This window comes from Gossypium raimondii, chromosome 6 (assembly GCF_025698545.1).
Source record: "Gossypium raimondii isolate GPD5lz chromosome 6, ASM2569854v1, whole genome shotgun sequence".
Classification (NCBI taxonomy): Eukaryota; Viridiplantae; Streptophyta; class Magnoliopsida; order Malvales; family Malvaceae; genus Gossypium; species Gossypium raimondii.
The window spans coordinates 54,524,684-54,540,537 of NC_068570.1; the positions used below are offsets into that span (position 1 = coordinate 54,524,684).

Sequence of the window (15,854 nt, forward strand, 5' to 3'; positions counted from 1 at the left end):
TACAACTCGGGTCATTGTGTTATTTATAGCAATAAAATTTACTAGATTAGTACTTGTGTTTTCAGCTTAGCAATTTTGGTTGTTTCTCAACTTTTTACCAACATAATCTTCTGACTATTCTCAAACCCTAAATGTGCTTAGAGAGTGAGTTCTAATTGAACCAATAACACAATAAAAAACCTTTAACTTTTTAGTGAGGGAAAATCAAATCTCTCTATGGGTAAGAAACTTAACTAAAGTTTTCATGAAAACAGAAAACACAAAGTTCCATCATATGTTAAATAGGCTTATTGGACTCATTCATGTATTGGGTTCAATTATATCTATTATCTTATCTTTAAATCAACTCATATAATTTATCCAATCCAATAACCAATTTTCTATTCCCAAAATATTATTTATTTAATAATTTAAATAAATTTAATTAATTTACTCAATTAAGTTATTTTCTCAACACAATTTTAATTACATTAGTTATGACGACTTTATCATACTAAAATCTATGAGTACATAAATTTAATTGTCTCCTTCCATAAAATTACAATGATTAATAATTTAATTTTTACTTTGAATTTCAATTATTTAATTACAATCAATTAAATAATAATTCAAAGAAATTAAATTAATCATTAAGTCATCTCTTGTCCTTAGTGAGAAAATGCAATCACTACGGAGAATGACACATGCAATCTATATCTCTGTTCATCACTTCCATTAATTCAACGTATTGGTTCAAATGCAATCCATAAAGGATTGTTGAACTAACGGAGGGACTGATTTAACATATATAATTAGGGCTAAATTAATTTATAATTAAGTTTCAATTCTTCATTTATTAATTATATTGTTATTTAGTCATGGAGTCAATCTACTAAAAGCACCATGATTGAACTCTCTCTTTTATATACCATTACAAAAATAATTTATAATTATACTTGTTCAATGACCTTTTCATTAGTGTGTTACCCTCATAAGATATCTCTTATTCTTTGGGTTAAATTCGTTCGCCCAGTATGATACTATTTTATTTCATGGTAATCATTGTATCTTCCTTATGAAAAAGTATATTACTAACATATAGTAATAAAATCATTCGTCCCAAACAAATGACCTGTGACCACGTTTCTTTTTCATCAATTATGCAATGTCAATGAGAGGATATAATTTACCCTTTATTGGGCTATGAATTCTATTATTGTAAGTAAAGTTGTGCCATGTATAAGTTGTATGCCCAACATATTAGCTTTTTACTCTATTACCAATAGATCTCAGGCTTTTAATATATTAAAATATATGTAAAGGATTGAGGTAAGTCACACCATGAAAGTCATAAACGAAAAAAATCCATAAAAGAATCTAGGATAAATTCAGCTTGAGTCATGTTCGATATATAGTCAGTCCAAACAATTACACTTATAACTCTATCTTTTTGGGAGCCATCCACTTCGATACCGAAGAAAATGTATCTCACAAATTGGATTTGATAGACAACATAATGGTCCATTGAATCATTTTGCTCCATTTTAATTCTTCAGACTACGAATCATTTAAATTACCTACTAATATAAGTTGTCTTCCCAAATCATGATCCGACCACATTATGCAACTTAATATTAGTTAATCATTAGGTAATCAATGAATCGATATTTGCTTATAAATTTTATTTTCATGTAAAAACATTAAGCACAAATATAAAAGATAATAATATAAACAGTAGAAATTTCTAAGCATAAATCTTAAAAAGTGAAAATAAATCTTTTGAATTCTTTTTAGAGTAAAACATACAAAAAAAAAAAAACTAGTTACACATTAATTCTCTAGCAATACTATCACTTGCTTGAAATCACTTCAAAATTTTCAAGTGAAATGGGAGTCTTTTCAGGAAAAGGAAAACATCTACTAATTAAAGTGTGTTTGGACGAATTAAAATTTAGTAATCATTTTAATTAATGGGTCGTGTAATTTAATCATTAATTTATTTGATTTTTTATAAAATTATTCGATTTGTATTCTATCGGGGTCAATAAAAATATTTTAATTAAGATAGATTCGATTTAAATAATTATTTGCATAATAAAATTAAAGCATAAAATTTGGTAGTTTATATTGGAATTCAATTAATTGTCTACATATACTATGAATTAAGTACATAAGTATCACAAATCAATTAAGCATCAACTTAGTTAAGTAATAATCAACATATCTTTATTTTATATAGTAAATTTTATTATTTTAATAGTGTATTTTTGTCATTTTATCTATACTATATATTAAATACTTAGTGCTACAAATTAACCGAGCACCAACTCAATTGAATAATTACGAATATACCTTACTTTTACAAGTAATTTGTTTTTAATTATGGGTTATTTTGTCATTTTATATCTTTTATATATAAAAATATATACTCAATATAATAGAATTTGAACTCAAACCTCTATAGTTTTTAACATTTGTACTTTATCAGTCAATCAAAACCTCATATATTGTTTATATTAATTTTTTTTATAAATATATCTTTTACGTAATTCTACTACTTTCCACCCGTGTGTCATAATCTAACACTTGATTTGGTCTTTATTCTTTTATTCATGGTTTGGTGTTTTCATTACCTTAAATCTATTTATTTTCTCCTTCCCCTGTTTCAATCATTGTTTTCTAAATCGGACTGTCCGATGCATCGATCCAGAATAAACAATAGAATCAATTGACTCGTGAACTTATTGAACTGGGCTAAATGAACCAATTTTTTTTACTATTTTTAATTTATACAATCAACCCTATTTATGATAGTCTCATTTGTTTGCCCAGGTTTTACCTATCATAAAGAGGTAGTTGTTATAAACCTATAACAACATGTTGTTATAAACCTATATAATTGTTGTAAACTTACTATATAATTAGTATCGTGAATTTTCATCAAATAAAGAATGTGCGAATTATGTTCAAAAGAAGAAAGAAAGTTAGAATTAAATCAACAAAGTTAAAAGGCGTATAATAGGTTTATTTTACATGATTAATTATAAAGTCCAAAATATAAAAAGTTTAATTAATCAATATGAATTATCAAAATTAATTTATCATGAGTTACTAAGTTCAAGTAATCGATTTATAAACTTATGGTTTTCCAAATTCATGATAGAATATTTAATTAGAGGACTTAATAGTTTCTTTGAATTGATATCTTTAATTCCACCCATTTAAAATTATTTACATTTAATAAAATATGATTAATAGGTTTAAGCATTTTATTGAAATAATATTTTAATTAAGATAATTTTCATTTAATAAATTATAATTAATAGCCTTGCTTAGATGAAATAACCATAATTTTAGTCAAAAATTTAGACAATATAATGTTATAAAGAATTAATTTAATAAAAAATATACTTCATAATTATAAATGTTCCTCTTGTTATAGGGTTAAAATAAAATATAAAAAATTAATTCTACTGGAAGCTTGATTATTATAACGAAATATTGTTATAAAGGAAGTTAAATTTATTTTAATTTTTAGGGTAAATTACACCAACAGTCACTCAACTTCGGGGTAACTGACAAAACAGTCACTTTGGTTTCAATTTAGTCACTCAACTTTCAAAAAATAAAAAAAACAGTCACTAATGTTACCAAAAAGTGACAAATCAATCACCTACTAATAGTTTCCGTTACAGACCTAATAGGATAGGTGATGTAGCCAGTTAACTAGCTGACGTGGTTAGTTAACTGGCCACGTTGGATGTCCATAGTGGAAACCGACCCAATTTAAGAAGAAATTAAAAAAAAAACCCTAATAACATAAGAGAAGAAAAAGAAGAAGAAGAAAAAGAAAAAGAGATTGTAAAATCCCTCTCAAGGTCTCCAACGGCCCCAATACAATCGACCCCACAAACAAACCAGCAGAACCAATAACAAGTACTCCGACCACCACCACTTGCACCACCATTAAACTAGGTCAGGGTTTTTCTCCCCAATATTCTTCTTCTTCTTCTTATCTTAGTTGTTACTATTGTGGATAAATTTCAACCTCCCCCCAACACTTGCACAACCAAATATATACTTCATTAATTTTTTTCAAGGCTAAACTTTGTCCCATAGAGGAATTTCTTCCTAAAATACTAAATCACCAAAAAAACAACTTTCTCTGCCTATTTTTGGTCAATAACAATACATAAGTAACCAGAACAAAAAAAACAAATATTGAAGGACAATAAGAAGAATAAAGCATGAGAAAGAGAGAATGATATGGGTTTTTAGTATTTTTCCAGTTTCTAAATCCTAATTTCGGTTTCAATTTCTTTTTATTTTTTTCTCCTTTCAATTCAAAGTGATTAGATAGAGGAAGCAAATAAGGTGAAAAAGAAAAACACTCAACACGGAGAAGAAGGGAAAAAAAAGAGAGCTTTCCCACAGTTTTTCTTTTTCAGATATGAGTTTTTTCTTTTTTCGTCGTTTCCATGTGGGATGCCAACATGGCAAGTTAACGGGCCACCAGAAAGCATTAACAGGTCATCTCAGCTTTTGGTTACATCTGTAATGGTAGCGACTATTTTGTTATTTTTTAAAAGTTGAGTGACTGAATTGAAATCAAAGTGACTATTTTATCAGCTATCCAAAAGTTGAGTGACTATTAGTACAATTTACCCTAATTAGAAAACCGGCACGTTTTACATCAACATTGAACGACAAAACATGTATGGTGTCGTTCACTTCACAACAGGCTCTCTAAACATGCCGATCGACAAATCCGACCCGAACCCGAACCAATCTAAAGCGAGCAAATTTCGATGGGGGGAGCTAGAGGAAGACGACAATCTTGACTTTTTGTTACCGCCCAAGGAAGTGATCGGACCTGATGAAAATGGGATCAAGAAAGTGATCGAATACAAGTTCAACGACGAAGGCAATAAGGTGAAAATAACGACGACGACCCGAGTCCGAAAGCTAGCCAAGGCCCGATTGAATAAACGGGCTGTGGAGAGAAGGAATTGGGAGAAATTCGGTGATGCCGTGCATGAAGATGTGGGGAGTCGCCTCACCATGGTTTCCACTGAAGAAATCATTCTCGAACGACCTAGAGCCCCTGGTTTGATTCTCGATTCTCACTCTCTCCCTTTTTCTTTTATTATTGTTTTCATTTCTTCTAGATTTGATGAATGGGATGGAAATGGACTGTGTGCATTCGGATATTTGTCGATATTTGATCTGCTTTTTGCGGGGATTTCGAATTCAGATATTCTAAGTAACAACTGATATCTAAAATTTGTGATTTCAGATTTAGATATCCTATTTCTTGCGGTGTCCGATAATATTCGAGTTCATATAATATTTGATCAAGGAATTTTTTATTTAATTTTTCTATGGAAAATTTTTGATAGAATTGGTGTTTGAACAAATAATATTCTTGCAGAATTAAAAGCTAGAACTTGTGATTTTATCGAATAATAAAATGCCTAAGTTTGTGAACAACCTTGGCCTAACTGCAAGCGTATTGCGTTGTATGAGAGCTTGGTTTCGATTAGCCAATCACATACCGGCTTGTTAGTGGCCTTTTTTCACAGTGAAAAACATCTCTATGTTTCACTTTTGAGCCATTAGCTACATTCTTCGGATGCATGATTTTGCATTCGTATTTCCGCACTTACCTTACTAGCTGTGGAAACTGAAATTCCGCTCCTATTTTTGTTCAATCACTTGATTTTTTGTTTTAAATTTTAATGCTTGCATATTTTGTTTCGGTTTCGTGTTTCATTCGAACACAATGGCTAGGTTTTGCTAATCTCATATTAGCTGAATGGCTGTTTGTTTCATGTGGACTGGCCATGAGGCCACCAATAGCATTGTGTTTTGTTGGCATTTCATTGTAAAACTGCAAAGCCGAATTCTTGGTTTTGTCCCAAGGCCATAAGCAACATTCAAGACATGTGTTTCCCGCACTTCATGTTTCTAAGTCTAGACATTGAAGGTTTCTATCATGATGAAGACTATGTTAGAATTGCTGGAAGACGCTCATGGTTAAATTAGGTTGTAAATTTCTGGACTTTCGGTTTCTATCATTAGTTCATCTTTTGGATGTCTAAACTTCTGAAACACAGAGTTATTATTAACAGGTATGAAAGCCGAAGAAATAAAGGTACCAGGGGACAGCTTGGCTCAGCTAAGCAAAGGAGGTGCTGTTCTCATGGTGTGCCGCACATGCGGTAAGAAAGGTGATCACTGGACTTCCAAATGTCCATACAAGGATCTCGCTGCTCCGGTTGAAACCTTTGTCGATAAACCTGTGGCATCTGAGGCCTCTGTGGCTGCTTCTGGATCTGGAAAGGGAGCTTATGTTCCACCAAGCATGAGAGCAGGTGCCGAGAGAACTGCTGGATCAGATATGAGACGTAGGAATGATGAAAACTCAGTGAGGGTAACAAACTTATCTGAGGATACCCGGGAGCCCGACTTGCTTGAGCTATTCCGTCCATTTGGTGCCGTGACTCGCGTGTATGTTGCTATGGATCAGAAGACGGGCACAAGTCGAGGCTTCGGTTTTGTTAACTTTGTAAATCGAGAGGATGCGCAAAGAGCTATTAACAAGCTCAATGGCTACGGTTACGACAATCTCATCCTTCGAGTCGAATGGGCCACACCAAGAGCAAACTAGAACTCATTCAGTTGCAATTCACTCTGTAAGTGCAGATTTTAACCCTTTTTTCTTTAAATTATTTTCCCCGGTTATTTATGTAAGTTGATTTCATGGTTGGCATTTGTGTCAATGTTATCATTTTTTTGACTCAAGTGGAAACAGGAGAAAGAAAGTGTTCTTTTGTTTTTCTCAAATAATAAAAGATTAACAAAATTTTCAATGTTAGATTTTGTTGACTGTTTGTATGCTTGATTTTCTTTTCTAAATTTATACATGATTTAATGTAGAAATGTATAAAAATACATATTTGTACAAAAACTATATAAAGATAGAGATGGCAAAACTCAAACCACTCATGGAATTCAAACCGATTTGTTCGAATGAAATAATATTTTTTAAATAAATTTAAATTTGTTAAAACTTTTGAACAATCTATTATAAATTCAAAATCTACTCTTTTTAACACAATACTTAAAACTATCTATAATCCCTTTGCAACCCATGAATAAGAAGATAATATGCCTTAACACACTCGAACTAAAATTCAATCAGCCAAATTTGTTACACCTATGTATTGCTCAAATTTAAATTTCTTCGATTAGGTTTAATTATACTAATATATTAGTCTTATCTAATGTTAATTATAGATAAAAAATACATTAAACTCACCAACTAGTCAAGCTAAATATTAGAAGTACGGACTCCAAGTATCTTTTAAAAAAGACGGCGAAACTGAAACTAATAGCTTATTTAATTGCCCCAGAAACCATACATTTCAGCATCAAGAAAACAGTTCCTTTATACACAGAACCAAAAAAGGCATTTCCAGTTCTAACTAATATATTACCCACATGTAAATACATAACAATCCACTCCAAATATTTCAATGGTATGCCCCCAGAAACACCCCCAAACACACTTACCGTTGACTGCCAATCAACGCCTCCGAACTCGCCTGCCATTGGGATTCATCGGTTCTGCTGCCGGACCTTCTGCTGCAAGATCCATCCCGTATACACTGCTGACACTCCTCTTCCGACTTGAAAGCAGACTCGAGCTCTCCTCGCTGGATGCAAAGGCCTTCAACATCTCCGATAACAAAGATGGACAACATTCCTCCAAGTGCTTGAACCCTTCTGATTGCATCACCGCTGCAGAATAACGGAAATATACATTAGCTTAAGCATTACCATTGCCAAACAAGAAAATATGTTAGTTTGTAATGTAATACTAATTCCAACTTTTCAACAGAACCAGGTTCATGTGATAAAAAATGATCTATCACAATCACTTTCCATTGTCCTCGGAACAAACACATTCAGAGCTTGTCAACGATTGACCGGCCATGCATAGAATTGACTGAAAGAGACAAATGACTAACTGGTGCATCCAACCAAAACAATTTCACTTTACTACGAACAAATTTTCAGGGATAAATTCCAACATCTAAAGCATTTAACAGTTTTGAGCACACAACTTGCTATGCCTAGACCAATATCATGCACTAATTCGTTTCCCAGCATTTTGCAGAACAGTTTTATCTAAAAATTTCAAGTACCAAACTGCTTGGAGGTTAAGGGATTAGGTGCATTAACCTTGAGGAGGGTTTTGTACTTGAAATACAGGCATCTATCGAAGAGTTAGACATGCATAGGAAAGCAGACTTCTGATGCAAACAATACAAAAACCCAAGTTTACATAACCTGGAATTTGCACCGGTAGTATTTTGAACACACACCTCCCAAGTTTGACGGAGTTGCAGCAAATTTTAAACATATGGCCTTAAGCTGTGCACAATGGTGCTGCTCAGCAAGTGCAAGGGTTGTTGCCACCGTATCAGCATTAAGTTCTTCACACAATTTTGCCTCACACAATACTTTGAGTCTATCTAAATTGTACAGATCAGCAGCAGCCAAAAGATGCTGAACCATATTGGTAGATGTACACATAGATGTGGAGTCTACAATTTCTTGTACATCAGGAAGCTTGTCGGTATAAATAAACAAGAGCATTGCCTGGAAGAACAAGAAGAAGAACAGGTAAGGGTAATGATGAATTCTCATTTGAGATGATCTTCATTAGCCAATAAATGAAAAAGCACATCAACATAACTAAAATCTATACTTGGATCTTCACATCCAGGCAAATATAAGAACCACAATTTGTTGAATCCTATTTCTAATCAAATGGATTACGAAGAATCACATTATTTCAAGGGTTTGCTTGTGCAATATTCTTAATTTTAGGTTCATTCTTCAAAGTCCAAAAGAAACTAATAGGAAGCATCACCTTGAAGATAGAAGACTCAAAATCTTTCATTACTTCTTTATCCAAATGAATTCTCATTTGAGTTAATCCTTTCATTAGCCAATGAATGAAAAAGCACATCTATCTAACTAAAATCTACACTTGGATCTTCACATCCAGGCAAATATAAGAACTGCAGTTTATTGAACCCTATTTCTATTTCAATTAATTGAGAAGAATCATATATTTATTGCAAGTTTTTCCTTATGCAATATACTTAATTGTTGGTTTATTCTTCAAAGTCCAAAACCAAAAGAAAGTAAAAGGAAGCATCACCTTGAAGATAGAAGGCTCAAAATCTTTTACTACTATTTTATCCAAGTTAGGGTCTCCAACGAGCCCGAAAAACTGTGCTTTAAAAACAGGTGAACGTGCAGCAAGGATCAACTTATGTGCTTTAAATGTCTCATCACCAACTTGAAACATTATATCACACCCAACTTCGGATTCTAACAAAGCTCTAAGATTCTGACCCATGTCTGATGGCGGTACAGGAATAGAAGACAGTTTTGGTCCCTCAAGGCGAGTTCTGACTACTCCAACAGTGCAGTTCATGATTAGGCAATCATCCTTAATGTAGTCAGAACTTTCTAAAGTTGTTCTTCTAAAGAATCGTTTGTAGCCCCTGAATGCATGGAAGAAAAGAGGTAAAAGCAATATAATATGCACATATTATAGATTAAATATTATAGTAAAGCTGAAAGAAACTTAGATGCTCAAAATAAAATGCACATATTTTAACAACAACAGAGATGAACATGAAACATCGAAAGTGATGTTAAAGGAAATCACCAATAAAACACTTCTTCAAAAAGAGAAAAGTTACTGGTTTCTGCCCCTAGAACCATTTTCTTTTTTCTTGTTTCAGTCATTGCCTCACTGGGTCCTGTCCCAGGCTCACTTAAGTTATACTAACAGCTTCTAAGTGGTTTTTACCTTATATGAGTTCATAATTCTCAGACACCTTAAATTGGTGCAATGCTTAGATCCTCAAAAATAAATGTAGGAGAATTTGCCAAAAAGATGTAACCCTACCAAACGCTTAATAACAACTCCATTGAACCTTACGGAAAAATAACTACAATTCAAAGTGACTACACAAACGTCTCAAAATCTATATAAAACAATTATTTTCATATCAACTTATAGCTTAAACACGATAATGACATGGGAAATTTAACGAACACACACGAATTGCTGAACCTCCATTTTCGATAAAAATTCACCAACATATAGAACCATATCACTATAATGTAAAAAAAAGCAAGTACCCAATAAATTATAAAATTATTCTCCCAATACACAAATATATATAGAGTTTCAAAAAAGAACATAAAATTATGAACCAAACTCCTAAAGTCTAAACCAAAATTATTACCACATGCTTCCTCTGTACTTCAACGTATAAGGCCCACTCTCCAACGCTCTGTCAAAGTGACTATGAACCTTATGCTTCCCTTTCCCGCTCTGGTCAATAAGGGTGAGCTCGAAAAGCGCTCGAACATCCGTACCTTCGCTAGCCAAGGCAATGAAAACCGAAACATACATCGCACTATCCTCCGGATTTTTACCGTCGGGGTAGAAGTAAATCGCCCAATCGTAGCCTCCAACCGTAAAAATATCGCTTTGTATACATTTCCCGGCACCCATCCCTTTCGCCAACGAGTAACCCTTGATCGTGAATTGGTGTGACCCGTTCACCGTCTCACTCACCGATTTCGATTCCGAATCCTTGAAATCTTCCATGTTGCTTTTCTTTCTTTTTTTCATCGAGTTCCCCAAAACCCTAACCCTAGAAATTGCATTTATTGGGTAAATTTGGAGAAATAAGTGAGGGTATAATGTGGAAAATAAGAGGTTAAGGCTATTTCCTTATAAAAATAGAGGTGACGGTGATTGTGGTGGCAGCAGCGACAGCAGCGGCGGCGGCGATAAAATGACCGGAGGGGAAATGTTAAAGAGGTTTCTTAGAGTTTTTTTTTCCTTTTTCTCCTGCTTCGGTGGAGTTTGGGGGTTGGTTAACGGGAATTGTGTATGCAATATATATTTTTAAACAAAATTAGCATTTTTTTATGATGTAAAAAAGTAAATAATAAATGGCTAATATACTAAAAAGCCCTTAAACGACTACTAAACTTTGAAATTTTGATGCATTAGAAATTTAAAATATATAAAATTTATAAATTTATAGAAAAAATCATTTTATAATATCAGATTTTATAAAATATCAAATTTTATGTATTTTAAATTTAATAATAATATAAAAATATGATAATTTATAAAAAATTTAAAATATATAAAATTAATAAAAAAAAGTTTGGAATGAATCTAATTTAGAAGTGTTCGTGGATTGGGTTCAGGTCGGGCTTAAGTATGATATTAATATACTTTATGCTTGCTTAAGCTTAGCCCGGCCCAAAAGATGAGCTTAAAATTTTGCCCAAGCCCGACTATATTTGTAAATAACTAACCTAAGTCTGTTTTTGCCCACTCATATTATTTTTAAAATATATATTTATATTATTTTAATTTAATATTTAATATTTTAATATTTTTTATTTATTAAAATTTTATATTTAGTTTTCTTAACATTTTTTTAATAATTACATTATAGTAGTATTATATATTACTATAGATTTAATTTTTATGTGTTATAAATTATATAATATAAAACATTACAAACTTAAAAATATATTTGGTCGGGTTGGGCTTGGGCCTTAAATGTTGAAGCCCAAGCTCGGCCCATGTTTTAAATAGGTCATTCAAACCCATTTTTCAGACCTAATATATTTTTTTTCAAACCCTCCCAATTTCGAGCAAGCCTTCGGGCTTGGACGAGTAACTCAATCCATGAACAGGTCTAATCTAGTCAAATGATTATCCAGATTTAAATGTATTTGGAGAATTAGTTGTCTAAGTTCATTCTAGTGATGACAAATAATAGTTTTAATATTTTTATAATTTTATATAATTTTAAATATTTTAGATTGTATATATTTTAAATTTCAAAATAATAATATTAAATTTAAATATGTACATATATAAACTAAAAACTTATGTCTAAAATAAACTTGGGCAAATGGTTGTCCACATTTAGATGAACTTGGAGAACCATTTGTCCAATTCATTCCCTATATGTTAAAAATTTATATATTTTTAAAAAATGTTAAATACTTTTAAATATTTTTTCACATATCAAATGTAAAGCTATCACTTATCACCGTGCTATTGATCATTAATACCACATTAGTGTGTTTTAATGGTGTTAATCAGGTACCTAGGAAAAGTACCAAGTTAGCTTACGGTGTTTAAGTTTAGTTCCCAATTAGATCCAAAAAAAGTTAGGCATCTAGGTACCAATTGTTAAGTTTAAATAGTTTCGATGAAACCTTCAATTTCTGTCGTACGTTAGGACGAGTGAGGAGTGTTACAAATGTTTCCCATATGTAATGCTAGAAAAACAGGCTCGAGCCAGAAAAGCCTGCTCGTGCTGATCCAAGCTTGTAACAAATATGATCTGAGAAAATTCGAGCCTAACATTGCTTGAGCTCAAGAAAGCCCGAATCTATAAGAATTTGAGTCTGAGATCAATTTGGTCCAAGATCGAGATAAATCCAATCTAAAGCCCGAATTTATAGCTGAACAACCATAATAGACCATAATTAATATAATTTTATGATATTACTTAAAATATGTTCATAAGCCTTACATATTTATATTAAAATTTTATTAATAGCAAAAGTAATTAATAATAAATCTTTATGTTAAATTATAAAGTGAAATAAATTTTAAAAATATTAATCGAATATAAAATATTTTAATATTACAATTACATAATGTATAATAATTATTAAAATTAATAATTATTAAAATTTATAAAATTTAAATTTAATGATAATATAAAATATATAATAACATAATATATTAATTTAACAATACGATAAGTACTTATAAAAATTGATTAACATGATTTATTATGCGATACTGAGAATATTACTAATAATTTTAATTTTAATGATTTGGGAATTTAGGTTTTGTTTTTATTGATTAATGTTTAATGTTTTAATTAATCTTATTATCTTTATATTAATTTTTAATTTAGAATGAGTTTATTTTTATTTAGGTTGGGTTTTGAATTAAAGTTTAAATTGGGCCTACGTTTGGGTTTGTTTGGTATTGGATATGGTTTTAAATATATTACACATTTAATAAGTGTAAAGTTGGTTAATTTCGTTTGAACAATTTTTAATTTCAAAACCGAAATTGAACCGATAACATCAAATCAACTGCTTACCGAACCCAACCTTTGCATATATAAACTAGTAATATAATAACTGATAATATTTAATCATTAATACATATATAAACTATTTATTATATTATATTATATTATATTATATAGTAGGAGGACTAACTTTTAAATGTATGAAGAGTATAGAGACTTAAAACATATTTCAACCAATATAATAATAAACAATAATATGTAATAATTAATATATTATGTACTACTATTATAGTATATGATCTAGTATTACATAATGTAATAATATATTATAAAACTATTAATACATATATAACTATTGATTAGTCCAAAATCAAAATCGAATTAACTAATCGATTTGCTTGAATTGGCTCGATTTAGTCAGTTAACAGTGGCGTAGCTAGGGGCTGGTAGGAGCCCCTAAAATGGAAAATTTTCCATTTAGGTGCTTTAAAATTTTTAAAATTTTAAATTAGTAAAGGTCAAATTACATTTTGGCCCCCTAAAAATGATAATAATTTTATTTAATCCTTTAAAATTTATAAAAATATAGGCTATTCAAATGGTAAAATTGCATTTTTAATTTTGTAAAAATTAAAATTTAATTTTGACCCCCCTAAATTTTTTTTATGGTTTAGCCCTATCGGTTAAGTAGGTCTTAATAGCTAACTATAATAGATGATATACTATTATATAATAGAATAATATAGTATGTAACTATTACTAAAACTTTAATACATATATATAACTATGATTATATTATATATTATAATAAAAGATATAGTATTACATAATATTATAATGTTTAATTATTAATGCATGTATAAACTATTAATATATTATATATCATATGCAGGGGCAAAGCTAGAAATTTTTTTTAGGGGGATCAAAATTAAATTGTAATTTTTATGATAGTAAAAATGCAATTTCACCGTTTTAATAGCCTATATCTTTATAAATTTTAAAGGATTAAATCAATTTTTTATCATTTTTAAGGGGTCAAAGTGTAATTTTACCTGCACTAATTTAAAATTTTAAAAATTTTAAAAGGCCTAAATGAAAATTTTTCCATTTTAGAGGGGACCGCAGGCGTTGCTAGCCCCCTAACTATGCCCATGATTATATGAATATGATATAGTATTATATAAAATAATAGTAACGCTAACTTTCAAGTGTACAAAGAGTATAGGAACTTAGAGTATATTTCAACCAATATAATAATAAACAATAATATATAATGAAAAGTAATATATTTAAAACTATTAATACATATATATAACTATTAATTGGTCCAAAATCAAAACCGAATTTATCAATCGATTTGCTTGAATTGGCTTGATTTCGTTGGCTAAGTCAGTTTAAATCTCTAACTATAATAGATGATATACTATTAAATAATATAATAATATAGTATATGAGGAGGATCCACTTACACCGATGTAAACCATTTTGTATCTCTTTGTATGACTAATATTTTAATAATCTAATTATTGAATTTATCGATATAATTTTACTTGTCCTGCACGTAAAATTTTTAATCGATCAATATTTCTATCATATTGATCTAAAATACTATATATATTTATATTTATTGAAGCAGTTAAAATTTTTCATAAAACAAAATAGTTAGAATTTTTAATTTACATAAAATTTGACATACATAATATATATGAATGAAATACAAAATATAATGGTTGGATCGTGAAAATATTAATCATACAAAAAATACGAAATGTAGTAAAACTACTTTAGTTTTATACTTTTACACTAATGTAAGTGAATCCTCCCATAGAATATAACTATTACTAAAACTATTATGCAGTATATATAACTATTATTATATTATAAATTATAATAAAAATATAGTATTACATGATATTATAAATTTTTAATCATTAATTCATATATATATAAGTTATTAGTATATTATTTATTATATGATATGATATAGCATTATATAATATAGTAGGAGGCTAATTTTAAATGTCTTGAGAGTATAGAGAATTAGAACATATATATAAACAAATATAATAATAATTAATAATTAATATAGTATTACTATTATAGTAGGTGCTATAGTATTACAGAATGTAATAATATATTTTAAAACTAATAATACATACATAACTATTAATTGGTCTAAAATCAAAATCTAATTGACATCTTGATTTGCTTGAATTGGATCGATTTGGTCAAATAAGTTTGTTTTAGTAACTAATTATAATAGATTATATACTTTTACATAATATAATAATATAGTATATAGCTATGACTAAAATTATTAATACATACTAGTATTCCTATCACAAGCATATGCGTGTGGAAACGATGTATTTGGAATACTGGTGTGCGTTAGAATATAACATACAATAAATAATAAAAATTTTAGGTTTGGAAGTAATTAATAAGGACACATGCAATTTGTAAAATATTTACTACACCAAAACAGACTTTTAGCGGCACGTTAAGAAGCGCCGAAAAAACGCCGCTAAAGAACGTGTGGCTAACTTTAGCGGCGCTTGTCCCACAAACGCCGCTATAGACCGAGACCTTTAGTGGCGCTTATCCCACAAACGCCGAAAGACCGAGACCTTTAGCGGCGTTTTTCCCACAAATGCCGCTAAAGACCAAGACCTTTAGCGGCACTTCTCCCAC

The 15,854-nt window shown here is 30.1% G+C and overlaps 2 protein-coding genes across 3 annotated transcripts; one reads left to right on the top strand and one right to left on the bottom strand.

Annotated features, from left to right (window-relative positions):
• Positions 1-4,679: 4,679 nt before the first annotated feature.
• LOC105774418 (uncharacterized) lies at positions 4,680-6,856 on the top strand. The gene is made up of 2 exons (XM_012596907.2): positions 4,680-5,086; positions 6,111-6,856. Exons 1-2 carry the CDS (start codon positions 4,693-4,695, stop codon positions 6,647-6,649), a joined length of 933 nt encoding a protein of 310 aa, XP_012452361.1. The 5' UTR covers positions 4,680-4,692; the 3' UTR covers positions 6,650-6,856.
• Positions 6,857-7,364: 508 nt separating this feature from the next.
• On the bottom strand, positions 7,365-10,964 carry LOC105773406 (BTB/POZ and MATH domain-containing protein 3). Of its 2 annotated transcripts, none has more exons than XM_012595277.2 (4): positions 10,317-10,964; positions 9,215-9,563; positions 8,370-8,646; positions 7,365-7,782 (listed from the first exon to the last, which is right to left on the bottom strand). In XM_012595277.2, exons 1-4 carry the CDS (start codon positions 10,706-10,708, stop codon positions 7,568-7,570), a joined length of 1,233 nt encoding a protein of 410 aa, XP_012450731.1. In that variant the 5' UTR covers positions 10,709-10,964; the 3' UTR covers positions 7,365-7,567. The 2 variants fall into 2 exon arrangements, with proteins under 2 accessions (XP_012450731.1, XP_012450732.1); XM_012595278.2 differs by having other exon boundaries at positions 7,640-7,782; positions 8,335-8,646.
• Between the last annotated feature and the right edge of the window lie 4,890 nt (positions 10,965-15,854).